At 52.5% G+C, this 18557-nt stretch overlaps 1 protein-coding gene across 2 annotated transcripts in view; it reads right to left on the minus strand.

Annotated features, from left to right (window-relative positions):
• The window catches only part of DRP2 (dystrophin related protein 2), a 31629-nt gene extending 14126 nt beyond the window's left edge, over positions 1 to 17503 (minus strand). Inside the window, exons 1-6 of one of the 2 annotated variants that reach the window (XM_054516351.1) lie at positions 17195 to 17503; positions 8699 to 8835; positions 3480 to 3613; positions 2293 to 2449; positions 1170 to 1290; positions 430 to 698 (exon numbers count right to left, since the gene is read on the minus strand). In XM_054516351.1, coding sequence (XP_054372326.1) covers positions 430 to 698; positions 1170 to 1290; positions 2293 to 2449; positions 3480 to 3613; positions 8699 to 8835; positions 17195 to 17276 — 900 coding nt within the window. In that variant the 5' untranslated portion in view covers positions 17277 to 17503. Of the gene's footprint in view, positions 1 to 429; positions 699 to 1169; positions 1291 to 2292; positions 2450 to 3479; positions 3635 to 8698; positions 8836 to 17194 lie in introns of both variants that reach the window. The other variant, XM_036402119.2, reaches the window with a different exon arrangement.
• Positions 17504 to 18557: the final 1054 nt, after the last annotated feature.

Below are 18557 nucleotides of genomic sequence, written 5' to 3' on the forward strand. Positions count from 1 at the left end.
AGATTACTCTTTATCATTAAATTAAATTTAATGATAAATGAAATGGGGGGCTGCAGATTACTCCTGATGAATTCAATGGGGGGCTGCAGACTACTCCTGATAGATCAAATGGGGGGCTGCAGATTACTCCTGATAGATCAAATGGGAGGCTGCAGACTACTCCTGATAGATTAAATGGGGGGGCTGCAGATTACTCCTGATAAATGAAAAGGGAACAATGACTCAACTATGCTGAGCCACTGTACCTGTGTCAGGTCCGTGCCATGACAAGGTGCTCAGGACACTGCTGGCCAAAACCCCCCTCACAAAGCAGAGGAGCTGTGGGAAGGAGCCTTTGGCCCTGAGATCCCAGGTAATGAGGCTGCCTTGGACTGAGCAGTCCATGGAGCAGCTCTGCCAAGGCTGGAGCCAGCTCAGAGCCAGAAGTACCTTGGTGGACTGGATGTGCTCAGGCAAGGAGTCGATGAAGAGGTCCCCGATGGGCTCCCAGGTCTCCCGCACGCTCTCAGCCTGGTCCAGGGTGGTGCTGAGCTCCTCCATGGCCCCTTTGATCTCCAGCAGCTGCTCCAGGGTGCGCTCGATGTGGCGGTGCTGGTCCACGCAGCGAGCTGTGAGCTTCTCCCAGAGCTCGCTGGCCACGTTGGCCTGCTTCCACACAAAGCGGCTGATGTTCTGGATGCGGTGCCGCGGAGACACATCTGGGAGGGACAGCAGGAGCAAAAATGAGAGCCCAACCCAGAAGAGAGAGAGCGAGGAGTGGAGGGAGGGCAGGGAAAATAGAGATAAAAATATCTAGGGAAAACTGGACAAAGGGAAGGAAAACAAGTAATAGTAGTATCCATAGTATCCATCTCTGCACCAGCTCCTCCTCTCTATCCTCACAGGCTGTGCTGCCTTTTAAAAGCTAGCCCAGAGCACATCTGGTGCTGCCTCATGAGGTGCCCCCATCATGGACTGCACCAGGAGCCTCTGCCTTCTCCTGGGACAGCAACGCTGCTCTGTGCCAGTCTGACCCTTGGGCAAAGGACTGGGCACAGCTGGCACGGTGGTGGGGGCAGAGCACTGGTGTGCTGCTCTGTGCCACCACAGCCACCTCCACTCCACCCTCTCTGGGCCAGCCCAGGAGGAGCTGTGAAACCAGAGAACAAAAAGGGGGCAGCTCCACAGACCTTTGCTTTCCAAAGTTGGTTCTTCTAATTCCTCAAATGGGTGCTGGGAAAGGAAAGCCTGTGCTGACTCCAGGACAGAGTAAATGTATGGCCCCCGAGACTTCACTTCTTCCATGAAAGCCTGGAGAGCAGAGCACAGAGATGAGACAGCAGGCTGAGCCAGAAAGCTGTGCCCTGGCTGCCCCCTTGCCAAATGCTGCAGAGATTTATTCATCCCAAGGCCCAAACCTCCCTGGAGGCACAGAGAGAAGTCAGCGTTAAGAGAAATATTTCTGCAGTTCAGGGAAGGAATGACCACCTGGCAGAAGGTGGCTCCTGCAGAGGTTTGGCCGGCAGCTTTGCTGGAGTGGGGAGGCAGAACAGCAAGCCCAGAATGGTGTGTTGAGCCAGGGCTGCACAAGAGGAGCTGCTTTATTTATGGTGCTTTCACAGGCACTGCTCAGAGACGCTCTTCACTCGTGCAGTGAGAGCATGGCCACACTAACAATCCTTCCAGCAGCTGCTCAGCAACAGGTCCAGCTGCTGCAGCAGCAAGGAGAGGAACAGCAGGATGCCCCACAGCAGCACATCTGCCAGGGAAGACTTCAGAGGCACGCTGGTCTAGCATGTCCTCTCCTCCCCTCCACTGCAGCTCCCACACCAGTGCTGTCTGCTGGATGGGACTGTTTGTGCACCCAGCAAGGATGAGGGATAGCAGCAGTAAACATCTTAATTTTGTTTTCAAGGTAAAAACAAATAAAGTCCAACAGCCACTGGCTGTTGAGTGAGAAGAAAATGCTGTGAACTTGGGAGCAGGAGACTCTGACCTGCCTGGGTGTACCCCAGTTTCAGATATGATGATGACATGTTCCTGCAGCCACAGGACTGCCCCTAGACCAGCCTTCTCAGGCTCCAGGATCCCAAAAGCAGAGGCCAGTGAGAGGTAGGACATAGGGAAGCCACTACAAAGGACAGGGTCCATCACGAGGCTGTAATTTGGATTTGCTGTCTAAAACCAGCTGGACTCTGCCTTTTCTCAGAGCAGAGATGGAGGCCCTCAGGGGCTGGCTGTGGCATGGCAGTGACATGAGGCAGGGCTGTGCACAGCCCTCAGGGCAGGAGCAGGAGAGGAGCAGGAACTCACCGCGTGTGTCTCCTTCTCCTGCTGCACCAGGAGAACATCGCCCCGCAGGGGCAGCTGGGCCGACAGCTCCTCATCCTTCTGCCCCAGCCAGTCTATGATCTCCTGCAGAGGCACCTGCAGCTTCCCACTGTGGTCAGAGAAGGCCTCCAGCCGAGCCCTGGCAGGAGAGCAAGGACAGTGAGACAGACAGACAGACAGACAGGAGAGGAGCATCTTCCCTGAGGAGGGGAAGCACAGCACCATGGCTGGGTGCTGACCCCCAAGACCTCCCTAGGGACTGGCAGCACACCTTAGCACGGGCTGTGCTGATCCCCAGGGAATGGCAGCACACCTTAGCACGGGCTGTGCTGATCCCCAGCACCTCCCCAGGGACTGGCAGCACACCTTAGCACGGGCTGTGCTGATCCCCAGGGACTGGCAGCACACCTTAGCACGGGCTGTGCTGACCCCCAGGGAATGGCAGCACACCTTAGCACGGGCTGTGCTGACCCCCAGGACATCCCCAGGGACTGGCAGCACACCTTAGCACGGGCTGTGCTGACCCCCAGCCAGCAGAGAGCCTACACTGCCAGGTGGGGTGAGGCACAGAGGCACTGGGGACAAGGACCTGGAGCCATTCCTCACCCTGGAGCCCAGAGTAGAGGACAGCCATTCTGTGTTTGCCTGTGGGTCAGAACCGCTCTGGCTAGCAAGGGGGGCTTGGAATGGCATTTACATGTCTGGGCAGCTTCCAGGAGCCTTGGATTAAGACGGGAGACAATTAACACGCCCCAGTTAAGCTCTCTGTCATGCTGGAGCTGCAAACTCTGACAGTCTGGAAGGCATGTTCCCCTCATGCAGGGGAGAGGGCTCCCAGTGAAGGGATGGGCACAGAGGAGGTGCAGGCAAAGCCATGGGGCAAAATGAGACAGCTGCAGAGAGGGCAGAGGATAGAGAGAGCAGCAGAAAGCAAGCAGGAGGGAAGGAGGGGAGGGAGGAAAGCTTGGGATGGGTAGAAATGGAGGAGATGCTTTCCAGCAAAGGGAGATTCAAAAGCCTGTGGACCAGAGGGGGAGCTGAGCCAAGGTCACTGTGAATTCATGTGGCTCATCAAGCAAAAAAGTTCAAAAACCTCCTGACAGTCAGAAGCAGCAGGCAGGGCTGGAAGGCCAGGCCAGCCTGGGGCTCGCTCCAGGCAGGACTCTTACCGAAGGCTGTGGGATTTTTTTTTGATCTCGTTCCAGCAAAGATTCATCTCCAGAGGGGCCTGGGGCCCGGCAGCACTGCTGGGAGCCCGGGGGGTTACACACGAGGGTCCTGCACCATCCTGTGAGGCTTCAACCTGGGCAGAAACAGAACCACACTGCATCCAGAGATTGCTGCCTCGTGCTTTGGGAACTTGCCTGGGGACACCCACCCCACTCTGCCCTGACCCTGACTGGTTTTTTGACTCTCCAGGAGCTGCCCTGTTCCTTAAGTGGTCTGTTAGCAGCTCCCAGGAAACTCCTGGCTGTCTCTGCAAGAAGGATGCAGTGCCAGCTCCAGCAGCACTCAGAGCAAAGGTTGAAGGGAGGGTTTACTGCACATCTCCTGTTCTCCTCAGCTATCCAGCAATGAGCTTATCTTGCTGAGAGCTGTTAAGCCAGAGCTGGTCCTTATGTGTCACAGTGCCTGCAGGGCTAATGATGATTTTTCCCATGTTACACAGAGCTGCTGTGCTTCGAGAGGAGGCTGATCCTGCTGTTCCTAGGGACCAAGGGGATCTGCCAACATCCTTTATGCCATCCCCAGTGCTGGCACTTGCCACCTGCTCCTCTACAGAGGCTCCAGGATATTCCCTGCCTGCATGGCAAATCTGAGAAGCCACTTCTCCTCCACAGATGCTGCTTCTCCTCCGCAGCTCTCCAGAATGAGCGGCCGTGGGAAGGGTGCTGCAAAAGGCCATGGAGAGAAGACAGCAAATCCCAACCCAGCCAGGCAAGGGGGGCACATCCAGCTGGAAAAACTGAGTTCGGATCCCTGGACAACAAATCCTTGTTGGAATCCTCTCCTGAGCCTTTAGCACTGTATCATGCCCCTGCTCACAACACACTCTGCTGCACGTGCTGGTGACAGCAGCACACAGCATCAAAGGCCCCTGACACAGGATTCAGTGAGTGAGAGGGGATTTTCTCTCCAAAAAACACAGTTTGTTAAGCAAAACACATGGACACTTTCCCATAAGTGAGACATCAATGAGCTGTGTTGGAGAAATGGCAGCTTTTCGATCGAGTGCTGCTTTGATATTAGAGCTCGCTTGAGATAATTATCCCCAGGTGCTTAATCAACCATAATTAAATGTGTTAGTACTTTCTAAACAGCATACAACAGGCCAGATAAGGGCAGCTGCCTTGGGGGAAAAGCAGCAGCTCTTGCAAGGGAAATGTGTACATACATACTTGTCACTTGTGCAGTCCAAGGGCTCGTGGAGGTGTCTGGAGAAGCAATTCAGCCAAGCCGAGGGAAACAACAGGCAGGAGAAAACAACCAGACAAGGAATTTGGCTGCACAGCTAAAAATACCCCCTCCACACCAGTTCTCAGAGAAAAATCAAATGATCGCCAAGACTGGTGCTAAGTTTGATTCATCTAAAAACATCCAACAGGCTGTTCTCTGCCTCCCCATCCTGCCACTCCAGAAACACCAAGAAAACAGAGAAAACCATCACCCACAGAGTTCACAGGATTCTTGGGGCCACGGATAATGATCCACTGAAGCTAAAACTGCTGCTTGCACATAGAAAAACCAATACTCTGCATGTGCAGGTGCTCATGGCACTGAAGTAGGTCAGTGCCCGGGAACTCTCCAGCCCTCCCTTCTATCCCAGGGGATTTCAAAGGAAGGATCAGCTCTACCTGGGTGCCACCACACACAGCTCTGCAGACAACCCAGCCCTCCCAGCCTTATTTCACAAGTTAAAAGCCCACCATGCCTGCAGCTCCCAAGCCTTGTAGATAATCACATAACAGTGACCAAGCAGAGAGCAGGTGCTGAACACCTGCTTCCCTAGGGCAAACCCCCTGCAAGCGAGCAGAGGGAGAAATAAATGCTGTCCTGTTGGGGAAGATGAAACAGGAAAGCCTTATAAATATGATTGCCTGGCAAAAGATTTTGAGAATATGGAAACTATAAGCGAGATTGATATGAAAGCAAGCTTTGAGATACCTTAGTTACTGAACAACAAAAAAACAATGGTGTGGCCAGCTGAAGGTGATCCCCTTTTGATGGAACAACACCCTCTGCTTGCAGACAGGCCCAAGGCTCAGAGCAGACCTTGCCAGCTTGGCAGAAGGGGCCCAAAGAGGAGTTTGTAGGGTTTAAAATGTAACACACTATAGTAATATAGTGATTCTTATAGGTTATATGTAAATGCTATAGGATTTGTATATTGTACTAGATTGGTTAGTGAAAATCAGAATATTCAACACAGAAGATGATTTATTGTATTGTAACGAGAACTTCGCTTGCTTGCCCCTCTTACTCGCTTACCCCTTTTACTCTCTTACCACTTTTGCTCTCTTCCCCTCTCTTCTCTCAGTCCTGCTCTCAGCTGTGCCTGGCAGCTCCCAGCAGGCCCCTGCACCCAGGCCCTTTGCAATAAACCCCAAATTCCGGACCTGGCTGCAGAGATCTCTCATCTCCGTCCCTCCCGACCGTGCTGCCCCCGTCGCTCCTACACGCTCCCTCTGAGCATCCCCTCAGCATCCCTCCCCCAGAGCCCCAGCAGCCCGGACCCTCACCCCCCACATCCACCCTGTTGCAGGTTTATTCTGGGACTCACGCGGGCTGGGGCAGGTGTCCCTCGCTGCTCTCAGCCCCAGCTCCGCCCGGAGCTCCGCCGGAGGAGCGGGCATCGCTCCCGGCCGCCCGCGGCAGCGCCCCTGGGCAGGAGCGGGCACGGCACGGCCGGGAGCCCGGCACGGCTGGGCACTGACCCCCCAGGAATGTGCAGGGGGCGGCAGCCATCGCTGCCAGCCTCAATCCCAGCTTTGTCCAGCGGCATTCCAGCAGCCTCCAACCTGCCCTAACCCCGCGGCTGCCCTCCGAGCACAGGGAGGGCAGGGATGTGCCCGCTGGGGACAGCCCCGTGAGGGACAGCAGGTGTGTGCAGGATGGGGTATTCACACGCCCTCTGAACAGAGAGAGGCTGTGAGACAAGCAGAGAAGACGGAAAACACAATCCTCATCTCACTTGCTGTGCCTGTGTTGTGCTAAGGTAGAATGCAATATGGAGATTGTTTACCCTCCCAAAGTGAGGATGTTTTGTTCCCTTGGCCTGTCAGGGCCAGGTGTGTGTGTGTGTGTGTGTTGGACTGTCACGGGACAGTCACAAGAGAATCAGAGATGAGTGCAGGGTGAGCAGTTGTGAGCAAGAGTGAGTGCAGGGCAGATTCAGTTTAGATACAATGCACATAGTATAGTATAATAAAGTAATTCATTAGTAATTAATTAGCCTTCTGATGATGGAGTCAGATGCATCATTCTCTCTCCCCTTTGTCAGTCACCTTTGATTTACAATACAGGGTCACTGGAAAAGCCATCCCTGTGAGGCCAGGGCAAAGGGGATGCCCACCACAGACCTTGGCTCTGATGCTGGAGCACACACAGAGCACACACAGAGGTGTTTGCCAGGGAAGGGGTTTGTCCAGGAAATCATCCCATGGAGCCTCGGTGACCCAGAAGGTGAATAGGTTCATGAGACCTAATCCCAAAAAAGTCAAAGATGCCCTTGTTGTCCCCCACGTGTACCAGCAGATGTTCATGCCAGCCTGGACCAAATGCAAATAGTTTCTTTTTGCCAAAAAGCTCTGGGCTGGCTTCTTGTGTCCCCCACAGTCCTGACGCCCAGAATTTTTATCATGCTCTCTTCCACCTACAGGGAGGGAAAGAAAAGCTCCCAGTATCTCTCCCTCTCTTCCCAGAGGGTGCTGCCCCTCCCTGTGGGACCAGCACAGCCAGCTCCTCTCCCCAGCACCCCTCAGGTCCAACAGATGGGAGAGCAGCTCCCAGACTGGAGGAGGGGGCTTCAGTGAGACCACAGCTGAGCATGGGCTGCCTGCAGCCTGCCCAGAGCTCTCAGCACCAGCAGGAAAGGAGAGGGAGGCTGTTCCTAGGCACCAAGAGCAGCCCTTCCAACAGGGAGCTGTCATTAACACTGCTCCTGCTCCCATTCCCCTCTCCCAGCAAATCCCACAGGGCTCTGATCCCCTCACAGAGGCTTGGACTGCTCAGGCAGGTCAGGAAGGCTTTTCTCCGCTCATCCTGTTCTATCCCTCTCCCTCCTCACTTCATTTGCCAGGCTGTTTATCAACCACCACTGGCCCACAGCAGCACTGTATCAGCCACCCTGGGGCCAAGAAACCCTGACTCAGCCACCAAGAGCCTGCCCCTGCCTCTTCCTTGCATGCTGGAGCCTCTCCAGAGACAGCTCTGCCTTCCTCCTGCACATCCCAGCTCCCTGAGGCAAACAGGTCCAGGCTGATGGTCAGCCACAGCAGGGAGAAACCTCAGGCTCAGACCTTGCTTCTCATACTTGAAACACAACAAAAAAGTAAAAGGCAGAGCTGGGACCTCATTTGTCCTGGGGAGAACACTGTCAGTGCCCAAGGGAACCTTTGGCACTGTCCAGACAGGCGAGAGGCACCCTGGGACCAAGAGCTACAGGCAAAGAGGGTTCCACAGCCTGGCAGAGCCCAGGCAGCCTCTCCCCACAGCAGAGGTGCTAAAGCACCTCATGACAGCCCAGTGCAGAGCACAGGCAGCTTTGCAGACAGCTGCCAGCACACCTTCCTGTGCTTCCATCTGCTCTGCCATTTACCCAGGGTCCCCAGAGACCTTCCTGCCCCTCTGGTGAGGAGCCTGGCCTGGGGCTCAGAGACCCTGGGGGGGGAGGAGGAGGGACACCAAGACCTGGCCCTCAAGATAATTAGATTAGTAAGAGGTCAGATTCCTGCTCTGCCTTACAGCATTAATACAACCCACCAGGGGTTTATTTCCAATTTCTTCTCTGCAACCAGGAAGAGTAGAAAACCTACATTTTCACCAAAAGCTGACATTCTTCCAAGTTTCCAGGAAAAAAAAAAAAGCCCAACCAAATACATAAGAGCTGTTTACAGTAACCTCTCATTTTTTCTTGTGAAGGAGGCTCAGAGTCCAGCTCTGCAGGTCTTCTCTCTTCCCCTGCTTTGGGGAACACTCTGCTGCAGGAGTGCTGGAGCAGAGCACACGCTCTCCTCCTTAAGTGATGGGGGCTGGAGCTGGCAGCCTCCCCTTCCCCAGGAGCAGAGGGGCTGGTGTGCCCCCCAGGAGCAGAGGGGCTGGTGTGCCCCCCAGAAAGCTGCAACCTCTCACAGATCTGCCAGAGAAGGGCTCCCGGGGCAGCTCTTACCTGAGAGAGCGGGCGGGCAGGGCTGCTGTGCTGCGCCTGGGCCGGGAGGGGCCACTCAGGACACGGAGGGAGGACATGGAGCCATTCCTGCATCACCAGGGGCTGCATCAGAGCTGATGGGCACGGGCATGGAGCACCTGAAAAGCAGCAGCAGAGTCCCTGGGTCAGCTTGCACCTCCTCACAGGGCTGAGCCCCTTCCCAGCTGCCTGCAGCGCTGCCTCCATGGCAGCTGGAGAGTAAAGGAAGCATTTTTAATTTAATGTACTTCTACTGGTGTTACAATCTAGTTTCATCTAAGCATCCAACTCCTTTCTTCCACCTGGTTATGCAATTTGCTGTTAGTGAGTCCCACAGACTATACTGCACTTTTAGAAAGGGTTGGGTTTCTTGAACTGTACGAGATGCCCATGGTTATAGAAAGGGAGAGAGGATCTCACTAGCATGGCCATTGTTCTAGTTTTGGTTGAGATAACATTCACTTTCTTCCTAGCAGGTGGTACAGTATGGTTTTTAATCCAGAACAACTTACGTTTCGACAGAACAGACATTCTCCCATAACAGACAACATTTTCAAACATATTTTTTCCTTTTATATTCAGAAGGCGAATTGCCTAGAGCCCCAGCTTCATGTATCTCACACTGTGAGCTAGCTTTTTATGAGTTTTTGCTCATTATGAGCTATAAAATTCCCTTCATTATCCCCATTTTTGAACTGCATGACCTGTAAAGCCAGTTAGCAGTGGCCCCTGGACTATTCTATAGATCAGAAATGAGACCTCTGGTCACAATGCTGCTGGGTTTTGTTGTTTGGACTCTAAATGAGCTAAAACAGGGATTCATTTCATTGCCAGCACCATCTCAGCTTTATGGAAAGCCATGAGAAATAAAGCTCAGAGAAGACTTGGTGACTACTTTCCTACTTTTACAAGGTAAAAATCACCTGCTCCAGCAGACAGAGCTCATGGCTGCCTGGAGATGAGGCTGCTTCCAGGGCAATGAGTGATGCTGATGGGAGAAGGCTGCTGGCTCCTTCACACCCAGCTCAGCTGGACAGCTGGGGGACCCCATCCTGTTGTCCCTGGCAGGGCAGGAGCAGGATCAGGCAGCACATCCTGCACTGACAGCAGCCACACTGCACAGCTGAGCAGAAATCCCCCCGGCCCTGTGCATGCTGCCCATCCCTGGCACTTCCACAGCCCTCACTCCCCTGCCTGAGCCTTCTCTGCCTCTCTGCCCTCAATTACACACATTAAGAGATTATCCTGTGATTTTTTTATTTAATCTCTTAGTGATTTTTACAGCTATAATGCTCTCCCTTTCCAGCAGAACAGCCTGTGCTGAGCTCTCCAGCAGGCTGACAGTCCAAGGTCTCGTCCTCTCCCTCTCCTGCCCATTAGCACCATTGAACACTGCAGGCTGTGCATCCCTGCTCCTTTCCCTATGCAGGCAGGGGATTATGAGGCGATTATGAGACCCACATTAATAATTATAAATTCCAGGGTCTTCAAAGCCCTCCAGGCTCTTGGTGCAAATTCACCACACCCAACCCCAAAGGTACAGAAGATTTCTGACAGAAGGTAACACCACCTCCTTTTCCTCCACTGCTTGTGCCATTTGGGCTCTGTTCCTCTAAATGACACTCAGTCTAGCTGAGATACAATTCTCAGGGTGTGGAAAGCTATTTTTCCTCAAAGCCTCTGACAAAGGAATGCCACTGAGCTTTTCCCCAGGACTGGGAACTCCATGGCTTTTGCAGTGAGGCTCTCTGATGTCTCACCGTGTTGCAGTGTGATGCAATAGCCTGTTTTAGTCATCCCGGTTCTTTCCCCAGGTGTGCCAATGCCCTCTCCCTTCCCCTCCCTTGCCCCCTTGCTGAGTGCTGTCCATCAGTCTTGGCACTCCAGCAAGGGTCGTGTGATTGGCAAAGTTCAAAAGGTGCCTCTCAGCCCTGGGGACATTGGGCCATCCACATGTCACTTGTCCCCTGAGACTTTCCCCCCCCTTACCTGGTTGGTGGGACCCCCACCCCTTCCCTCCCTCTCTCCCTGGGGTTAAAAGACCCAGCAACGACGGGGTTCTTGTTCTGTTGGAGTTGTTGCTGCGTTCAGAGCCCTGTGGGCCAGGAATAAAGCTCTGGATCCAAACCCCCCAGCAGAACCGACTCCTTTTCCTTCACCATTGCCTAAAGCCTCTCTGCCAGAGGTAAACCTGAGCTCCTGCTTGCCTGGACTTGTCCCAAGTGCCAGCTGCAGCATCCAGCCAGCCAAAGGTGTCTCTGAGGTGAAACCACCACAGCTGCCGCCTCTGGTCAAGCAGCAAGGGCCAGACGAGCCCAGGCACGTTCCACCCGGCAATATTGGGATTTAACTCCATCCCTGTAGGTGCCATCCTGAGGCCTGGGTTTTCTGTGGCACAGTGCAGCGAAACTGCAGTGGTGTGTGCTGGCCAGAGGAGTTCAGCCAGCCCTCCAACACACCTGGGCTCTCTGCTCTCAGCCTGGCCCCTGACAGCTCCTGCCACCAGCACAGAGAACAGGAGCAGTGCTGGGCGGGTCAGCAGCTCTGCTCTGACTGCGTTTTGCAGAGTGACAGATGTGCATGCACAGGGCAGGTGCACTCTGAGACAGGGGTGGGTAACCCTGCTCCTGCAGGTACCCACGTGTAGGGTGTCCATGCTCCCTGACAGCATCATGGAAATAAGGACAGGCATTGCTGCACTCCTGAGGGCTGGCTCCTTGAACTCCTCCAGGGATGGCAAAGCCCATCAGGACAGATGGCACAGGGAGCTAAAGCCTGTCCAAGGCAGCAGTCACAGGACAAGCTGAGTGCCAAGCAAAGGGCACTACCCAGCCATGTCCTGTGCATCACCTTGCTGCCAGGAGCACTAGAGCAGGCTGGAGGGCAGTGCCTCAGCTGCCCTCTGGCATTGTGCAACAGCAAAGACAAAGCCCAGAGGGAGAGAACCCAGATAATGTGGGACTGAGTGAGCTGCACAGCAGCCAGCACAAAGGAGCACATTCAGGGGAGAGAGAGACAACGAGACAGAGAGGCACGTCTGCAGGCAAGCCAGCAGCTCCGTGGGACCCCCTGCCAAATTCCCTGCTATTACTGGAACCAAGCAAGGAGAAATGCTCTTGGATCTGCTCTGCTTCTCTGCTGAAGCACACAAAACAGCTCCAGTTCTGGCACTCCTACTTCAGTGCTTCTGTACAGCTCTGGGGCTGGGCACTGCAGCATGTGGAGCAGATTTTGTGGATGCTTCCTGGCTAAATTCCTACTGCCTGATGCTTCCTCCTGTCAAGAGCCAAACCTGTGATCCACTTTCCCTCTCCCACACCACCATTCACCCTCTGCACTCTGCTTTAGGTTGCTGCTGGAGACCCAGCACACAACAGCCAAGGTTCAACATCATACAAACCACACTGAAGTGCAGACAACAAAAACTATCATCCCCACAGCCTACTCCAACCTCTAATTGAAAAGGAGTTGTGAGATTCTCCTTTGGAGGGCTCAGGGAACAATGTGGTCAGGCTGTTCAAACAGATATAAAGTGAGCTTGGTCTCCTGGGCACATTTCTGTGCAGCAGAGCAAGCATCAAGGCTCAGGTGAGAATTTCCACAGGTGGACCCCACAAGAAGCAGCTGTAGAGTCACCATGGAGCAGGGACTGGGGCACTGCACTCACACAGTGGAGATAGCAAGGAGGGAAACCCTTTCCACTGGTGTCCCTCACCTGTCTGTGCTGGGGGTCCCACTCCAGGCACAAAGGTGTCAGATCAGAGGCATCAGGTACAGCCTCCGTACCTGGTGCTGTTTTGCATCCTCCCCCGTGCAAAGCACCCAACACTTGAATCACCCTAAGAAATGAAGCAGTACATGTTCCACAGTGCTGTGTTAGAGCTTCCAAACATTTCAGTACCCAAACCATTACCAAGATGAGACCTTGATGATCCTCTAGTTGAAAAAATGAGAAAGCCAAAAATCCGGATGTTACTTTTCAACAGATGAATGCTTGGGCATTAAAGGTATTAAAACCAAAATAATTGCCTTGTTTAATCTTCCTACATGAGCTGCACCTGTTACAAATTCAGCACAAATTCAGCACAAATTCAGCACTGGAGAGCCTGTCCCACTCCCTTCTTTCCAGGCAGTCTGACAGAGGCAGCTGGAACAGCCTTTGCCCAACCAGTCCTGCTCCAGCTCTGTCACAAAACTCAGGGCACCACCCAGGATGTCTGTGCTAGCTCTGCTCTCCAGACCTGCTGCAGCAGCATCCCTGGCTGGCTGGAGAGGCTGTCCCAGCTCCTGCAGCACCTCTTCTCCATCCCAGCCAAAAGGAAGGTGACAGCTTCCCACCAGTGCACATGGTGCACAGAATTCTCCAATTCTGCTGCATTTGTTTAAAATCCTCCTGATGGAACCCCATAACCAAACTCTCCCAAACATTGAGGGAACTCACACTGCAGCTGACCCTCCATGGCTAAAGCCACCCCAGGATTAGAGACCTGTCCCTGGCAGTAGTGTCATGTCAGATGTTGAATTTCCAGCTCCCTTTCACACATAACAGCAGCAAACACAGCGTATAGGTCAAGAGGTCTCTCAATCACACAGTTTATGCTTTGAATTCCTAATTTCCTCCTAAGCATTCTTCCCTGAAACTTTCAACTTCAGATCTTGGCCTATAAGGAAAAAAATATGGGAACATCTTGAGGCAAGGCAGCCCAGCTCAGCCTTTATCCCATGAGGAGGGTGGAAATACAAACATGTTCCCTGCTGCTGGAAATGTTAATGGCTTTGTTGTTGTTTAACTTACTGTACAGAGAAGTAATAACATTTAGCTCAGCATGTTCAGTGTCCTTTCAGGGGAAAGGTGGGAGGCTTGTGGATATTTCAGAGTTCAGCTCCCATGTAGATGCTAACAAAGGCAGCATTCCCAGGCTGACAGACAGCAGGACTCTCTCTACAGCTTAACAACACATCCTGTTTCAGCAAAAAAATTATTTTCTGCACTTGTAAGTAAATAATTTAAGCCTGAGATCGCAGGCCAGACGACCTACTTCCCAAGACCCCACTGGTCAAGGTTTGGTTAGAGAAAAGCAACCCTTGTCCCAGTGGGATCAACATAAAAACAACACAGTTCCCTCTCAGAGCACGGGCCCTTCATCTCCATCTCTTTACTAACCCAGAATAGATACCCAAACACGCTCCCACAAAAATTCTCCTGGTTGTTATGTGCTCCCATGTACCCTGAAAGGGGACTGTCAGCAATCTTCCACATGTGGGAGCATTTCCAACCCCATTATCTGTGGGTTAAAAATCCCAGAGGCCAAAGCTGGGCTTCACACTGCACTTCCACCAAAGAACCAGGTCCCCTTCATTAATTAAAATGCAGGGTGCTTCAATTAACACCTGTCCATGAGAAGTAACATAAAATCTTGGTTTATCTGGTAGTGAGCAAGCAGCACAAGATGTGTTATTCACTGAGGGTGGGTCAAGTGGGGACTCTCACATCTAATGAGCTCCTTTCCTAAATGGCCACTTGGACTTGGAGCTCATAACCAAAATGTTATTTTAATTCAATGGATGAACAGGTGCCACACATCTTAATAAGGAAGCAGCATCCTTTCCCCTGGCTCACTCACTCTCCATTTTCCTAAGCAACAGAATACAAACACTCACACAACCTCAAACTGAAAAATTTCACCAGTTGGCTTTGCACTAGGAAACTGTGGTGATGATGATGTCCCCACCTCACCAGGTGAGTGTGGGTGTATGCCCACAACATGGTCATGCAAAACTGACTACCCTTCTCTAGGCTCAAAAATAACTTAGGGAATTTTTTTTAAGGAAGATTGAAAAACCTACATTTCTTTTGCATGTTTTTTCAGACTCCCAGCTGGGTTTTAAGTTGCTCCCTCTAAAGCTCACTTTTCCCCTCTCTTAGCAGCTTAAAGTACTGAAATAATGACTCGAGCAGGCAGAGGAGCCAGCTGTGAGCCCACAGCCCTGCTGTGCTGGACACAGAGAAGCTGCTGCCTGCTAGACCTGACTGACAGAAGGAGCAGGAGAAGAGCAAGCAGCAACCTCCCAAAGGGACAGCAGAACAGGGGGGAAACCACTTGCTTAATGACTGAAAGGAGGTTGCACCAAGCATAAAAACTGAACATTCCTTCAGAAACGTGGCTCCTGTAGCCCTGAAAATGCCAATTTAAACCAGTAAAAACCTCAAGCCTTGCCTTTCTCCTCTCAGCACCTGAACCTTCCCTTCCCTGCTGCTGGAAGCAGCCAACAAGTTTTGCTGCATTGTGAAAAGCACATCACCCATTTGCCAGGCTGTGTAACTGATCAACAACAGTGGGAAGAGCACACCCACACTCAGTTCTGATGGCCAAGGCAATGCTGCTGACTCCTGCCTGCCTTGGCACTTTGCTTCTCATCTCACTGTAAAGCTGGCACCTGCTTCTCTAAACTGAGTACTCTGCCTTGCCCCCAAGGTCGTTTTTATAATAAACTCCCTGCCAAAGCACAAAGCTCTCTGGCCTTCTGAGGCCATGAGTTTAATGACCAGGCTGTGTGCCCCATGGAGTCACATTTCCTTTCCCTACTTGAGATGTGTCAGAGTAACCTTATTTTTAACAGCAAAGGCAAATGGGATGGAGCAATTTTGGCTCAATTCTGAAAAGATTGGTTTCATCTTCATACACCTAGGAAAATGGGAGTTTTTTGAAGACTGAGTTCTTTCTGGTCAATATGCCTTGTTTCATGAGACTTATAATTCCTCTGTTATGCTTTTATCACAGACATCCAGGCTAAAGTGGAAGCCTTGAATGTACTTCTCAAAACATGATTATATTCAGAAATCACCATATGTCTCCAGAACTCAGGAATTTGTTTGAACCCATTCATTTAATCCCTTCCCTGTCTCACTTAGCTTGGTTTTGTGAAGAGCCACTCCAACCTGAGCAGCCCCATTCACAGTTACAGCCCTGGCCAGTTCTAGAGAGCAGCATTGATCTGTCTCAGGCATTAATCCAAAGACACGATCCTCATCCCATCTCAGCTCCTTCAGCTGACAGAGAGGACCTGAACACAGCATCACATCACAGCAGCACTCCAACGCTTCCCCTCCCAGCCCTCCACGTTCCTGGACACTGCTGCAAAAGGAGACTGTCGTCCTGCTCCTTTCCAGAGTGGCACCACATCCTTGCTGTCTCCAGAAGCCTGCCTGGACAGCTCCCACAGCAGCAGAGAAAAGCTTCCAGCACAGGGAGGGTGTGAGATGGCACATGAGCCACACTTGAGTGCCAGGAGAATGGAAACCCCCCCAGAACAGCTGAACCTGGTGGCTGGGACCTCACACAGCTTCCTCAACAAGGGCACTGTGCTCAGGCAGGAAAGGCCATTAGTGAGAATAACCAAACCAGAACTCTCACAGGTCCAAGACAGAGAGGTGAGCAACAGCAGGAGAGGTGTGAGGGACCTTGGATTAGGGCACAAGGAAAACAAACTGACCAAAAACTGACTAGACTTTTTTTTCATCACTAAAATTCAAAATACAAACAAACATTGGTTTCTCCCAGAGAAAGCATGGCATTTAAGGGTATGGGAAAATTTGCTCCACACCCCTGTCACTGCACATGGGCAATCTCAGCATTGAAACCCCACAAATACAATGCTGGCACTTCCACCAGTGCACCTCCACAGCTGTGATGCTGTGCTGGAGGGAAGGCTGAAGGAAACAGGCTAGACTGGGCACCTGGAATAATCTGTGGCACCAAACCTTGAGAAACCACAGCCCAGGCTGTCCTGTCTGGGAGGGAGAGGGAGGCAGAATGCTGAGCCCTGGGGAGCAGGAGAGGTCCTGTGCTTCCTGCAGGCAATCCTGCAGCTGGCCAGGGCTGCCTGCAGCCAGGGGAAGGTCAGTGGTGGCAATAGCAGCCCTTGAGAGGGGAGGAGGAGGAGGAGGAGGAAGGATGAGTGAAAGGAGCTGGGGAGAAGCTGGGGGAGGGGAGGGCGGACACATAAAGGAGCAAGGCTGGACCGTGTAAGGTGCTGAATGGAAAGGGCAGGGCTGGGACTGTGGGCTGATCTTCATGAGGAATATTTGGGTGCCCTGATCCTGCCAGGAAGATGCTAGAAGGCCACCACACACCCTGCCCGGAGCAGCCCTGCCAGGGTAAATAAACCTTCAGTGAGCAAAGCATCGCAGCCGGGCACACCGGGCTGCTGGGGACCGCTGCTCGCCTCGGAAATCCGCAGCCCCAGCTGCTCCCCGGCCTCTCCCTCCTGGAAATGCTCTTGGCCACCGCTCCTGCTCCCACCCCGACACCCTCCTCTTCTTCTCCGCAAGTTTCCTCACCCGCACATGCATGGGCAGCGCTGCTGCCAAGGGACACGCACACCCCCAAAGAGCGCATTGCCCGGTTCAAACCATCCATCCGAATTCTCCCTTTTCCCAGCCCAGGCAGGAACACGAGCGTTTTTGCCGTGGCCTACCTTGCGAGCGCGGCGGGTCCGGGCAGCGGGGCAGCGGGGCTGGCTGTGAATCAGCAGCGGAGCCCCTGGGGCAGGGCTGCATGCTGAGCCTCGGCACCGCTGCCTTCCTCCTCCTCCTCCTCCTCCTCCACCGGCCCGGCTGCTGTGTTGCTATGCCATCACATACATCCCCGGCAGCAGCAGCAGCAGCGGCTCGCCCAGCTCACAGAGATCCCCTCGGCCGGGCAGAGAGCAAGGACGAGCCCCCGAGCGCCCGGCCCTCCGGAGAGCCCGGCCCGAGAGCGAGGATGCCGGCGAGGGGAGGGGAAGAGCGAGGATGCAAAGATGGGCACGCACGGGAGGAGGAGGAGACAAAATACACATGGAAAGGGGGAGAGAAAAGGGAGGAGGGGAGAGGCACAAACACACCGAGATCTGACCTCTGGGGACCTGCCGCGGGCTGCTGGGCTCAGCCACGCTTCCCCCTGCTCGCCGGCATCTCCCACCGCCTCTCGCCTCTCATTTTAGGTTAGATATGGCCACGCGTGTACTGGAAAATGCCAGACACAGTCGCCTCCTTCCTTCAGCACAAATTGGGGATCTGACATTAGATTTTTATAATTTAAGAATAGCCCGTTTTAAAGTTAAGGAGCAAAAATAGGATTATCACTTAATTTCAGATGTGCTTCCTGTTCTTAGAAAAGAAAAATAAGTAAAGGAAGGAGGCATTTCTCCTTTTAAATGTCAGGGTATCTTGTCTCAGCTCACAAGAAACAAGAAAGAGGATTTGAGCTGCTAGTTTGGATGAGGACACAAACAGACACAGAGTTGGGATTTTGGTCCATAGGTAACAGTTGGTCCATAGTTACAGTTCTTCAGATCATTCCACCCAAGGATTTCAAACTGCTCAAGCCACCAAGTGATGTTATTTTCATATAACACAAAAAGAAACAGAATTAAATTACTTGGTGAGAAAGAGGATTCAAATGTAATCCCAGCTCTCTGTTTTAAGCACTAGACTGTCTCAGCCTCTCCATGGGAAAATTAAAAGTCAGAAAATACAATCTTCCTGGTCTTTGTCAGAACAGTCTTTAATGAATCTTAGCCCATTTTCCCCCAGAGCTGACAGACTAAAGATGTTATTTTTCTGCTCACACAGTTATGTTATCCAGAAATATCAGTGCTGCTTATAAACATTTTCCACTTCTATACATTTATTCCCCATCTCAGGTATATTCCAAAATGCAGATTCATTCAGAACCAGCACTGTTACAGCTTCACAAGTCCACTATACTCCTGAAAAAAATTACTCCTGGTCAAGCTAGCAATGGAAATAACAACTGGCAAACTCTCTGCAGCATCACAGGGCTTCCTGTGGGTTTAA

This window comes from Molothrus ater, chromosome 14, assembly GCF_012460135.2.
Source record: "Molothrus ater isolate BHLD 08-10-18 breed brown headed cowbird chromosome 14, BPBGC_Mater_1.1, whole genome shotgun sequence".
NCBI classification, from domain to species: Eukaryota; Metazoa; Chordata; class Aves; order Passeriformes; family Icteridae; genus Molothrus; species Molothrus ater.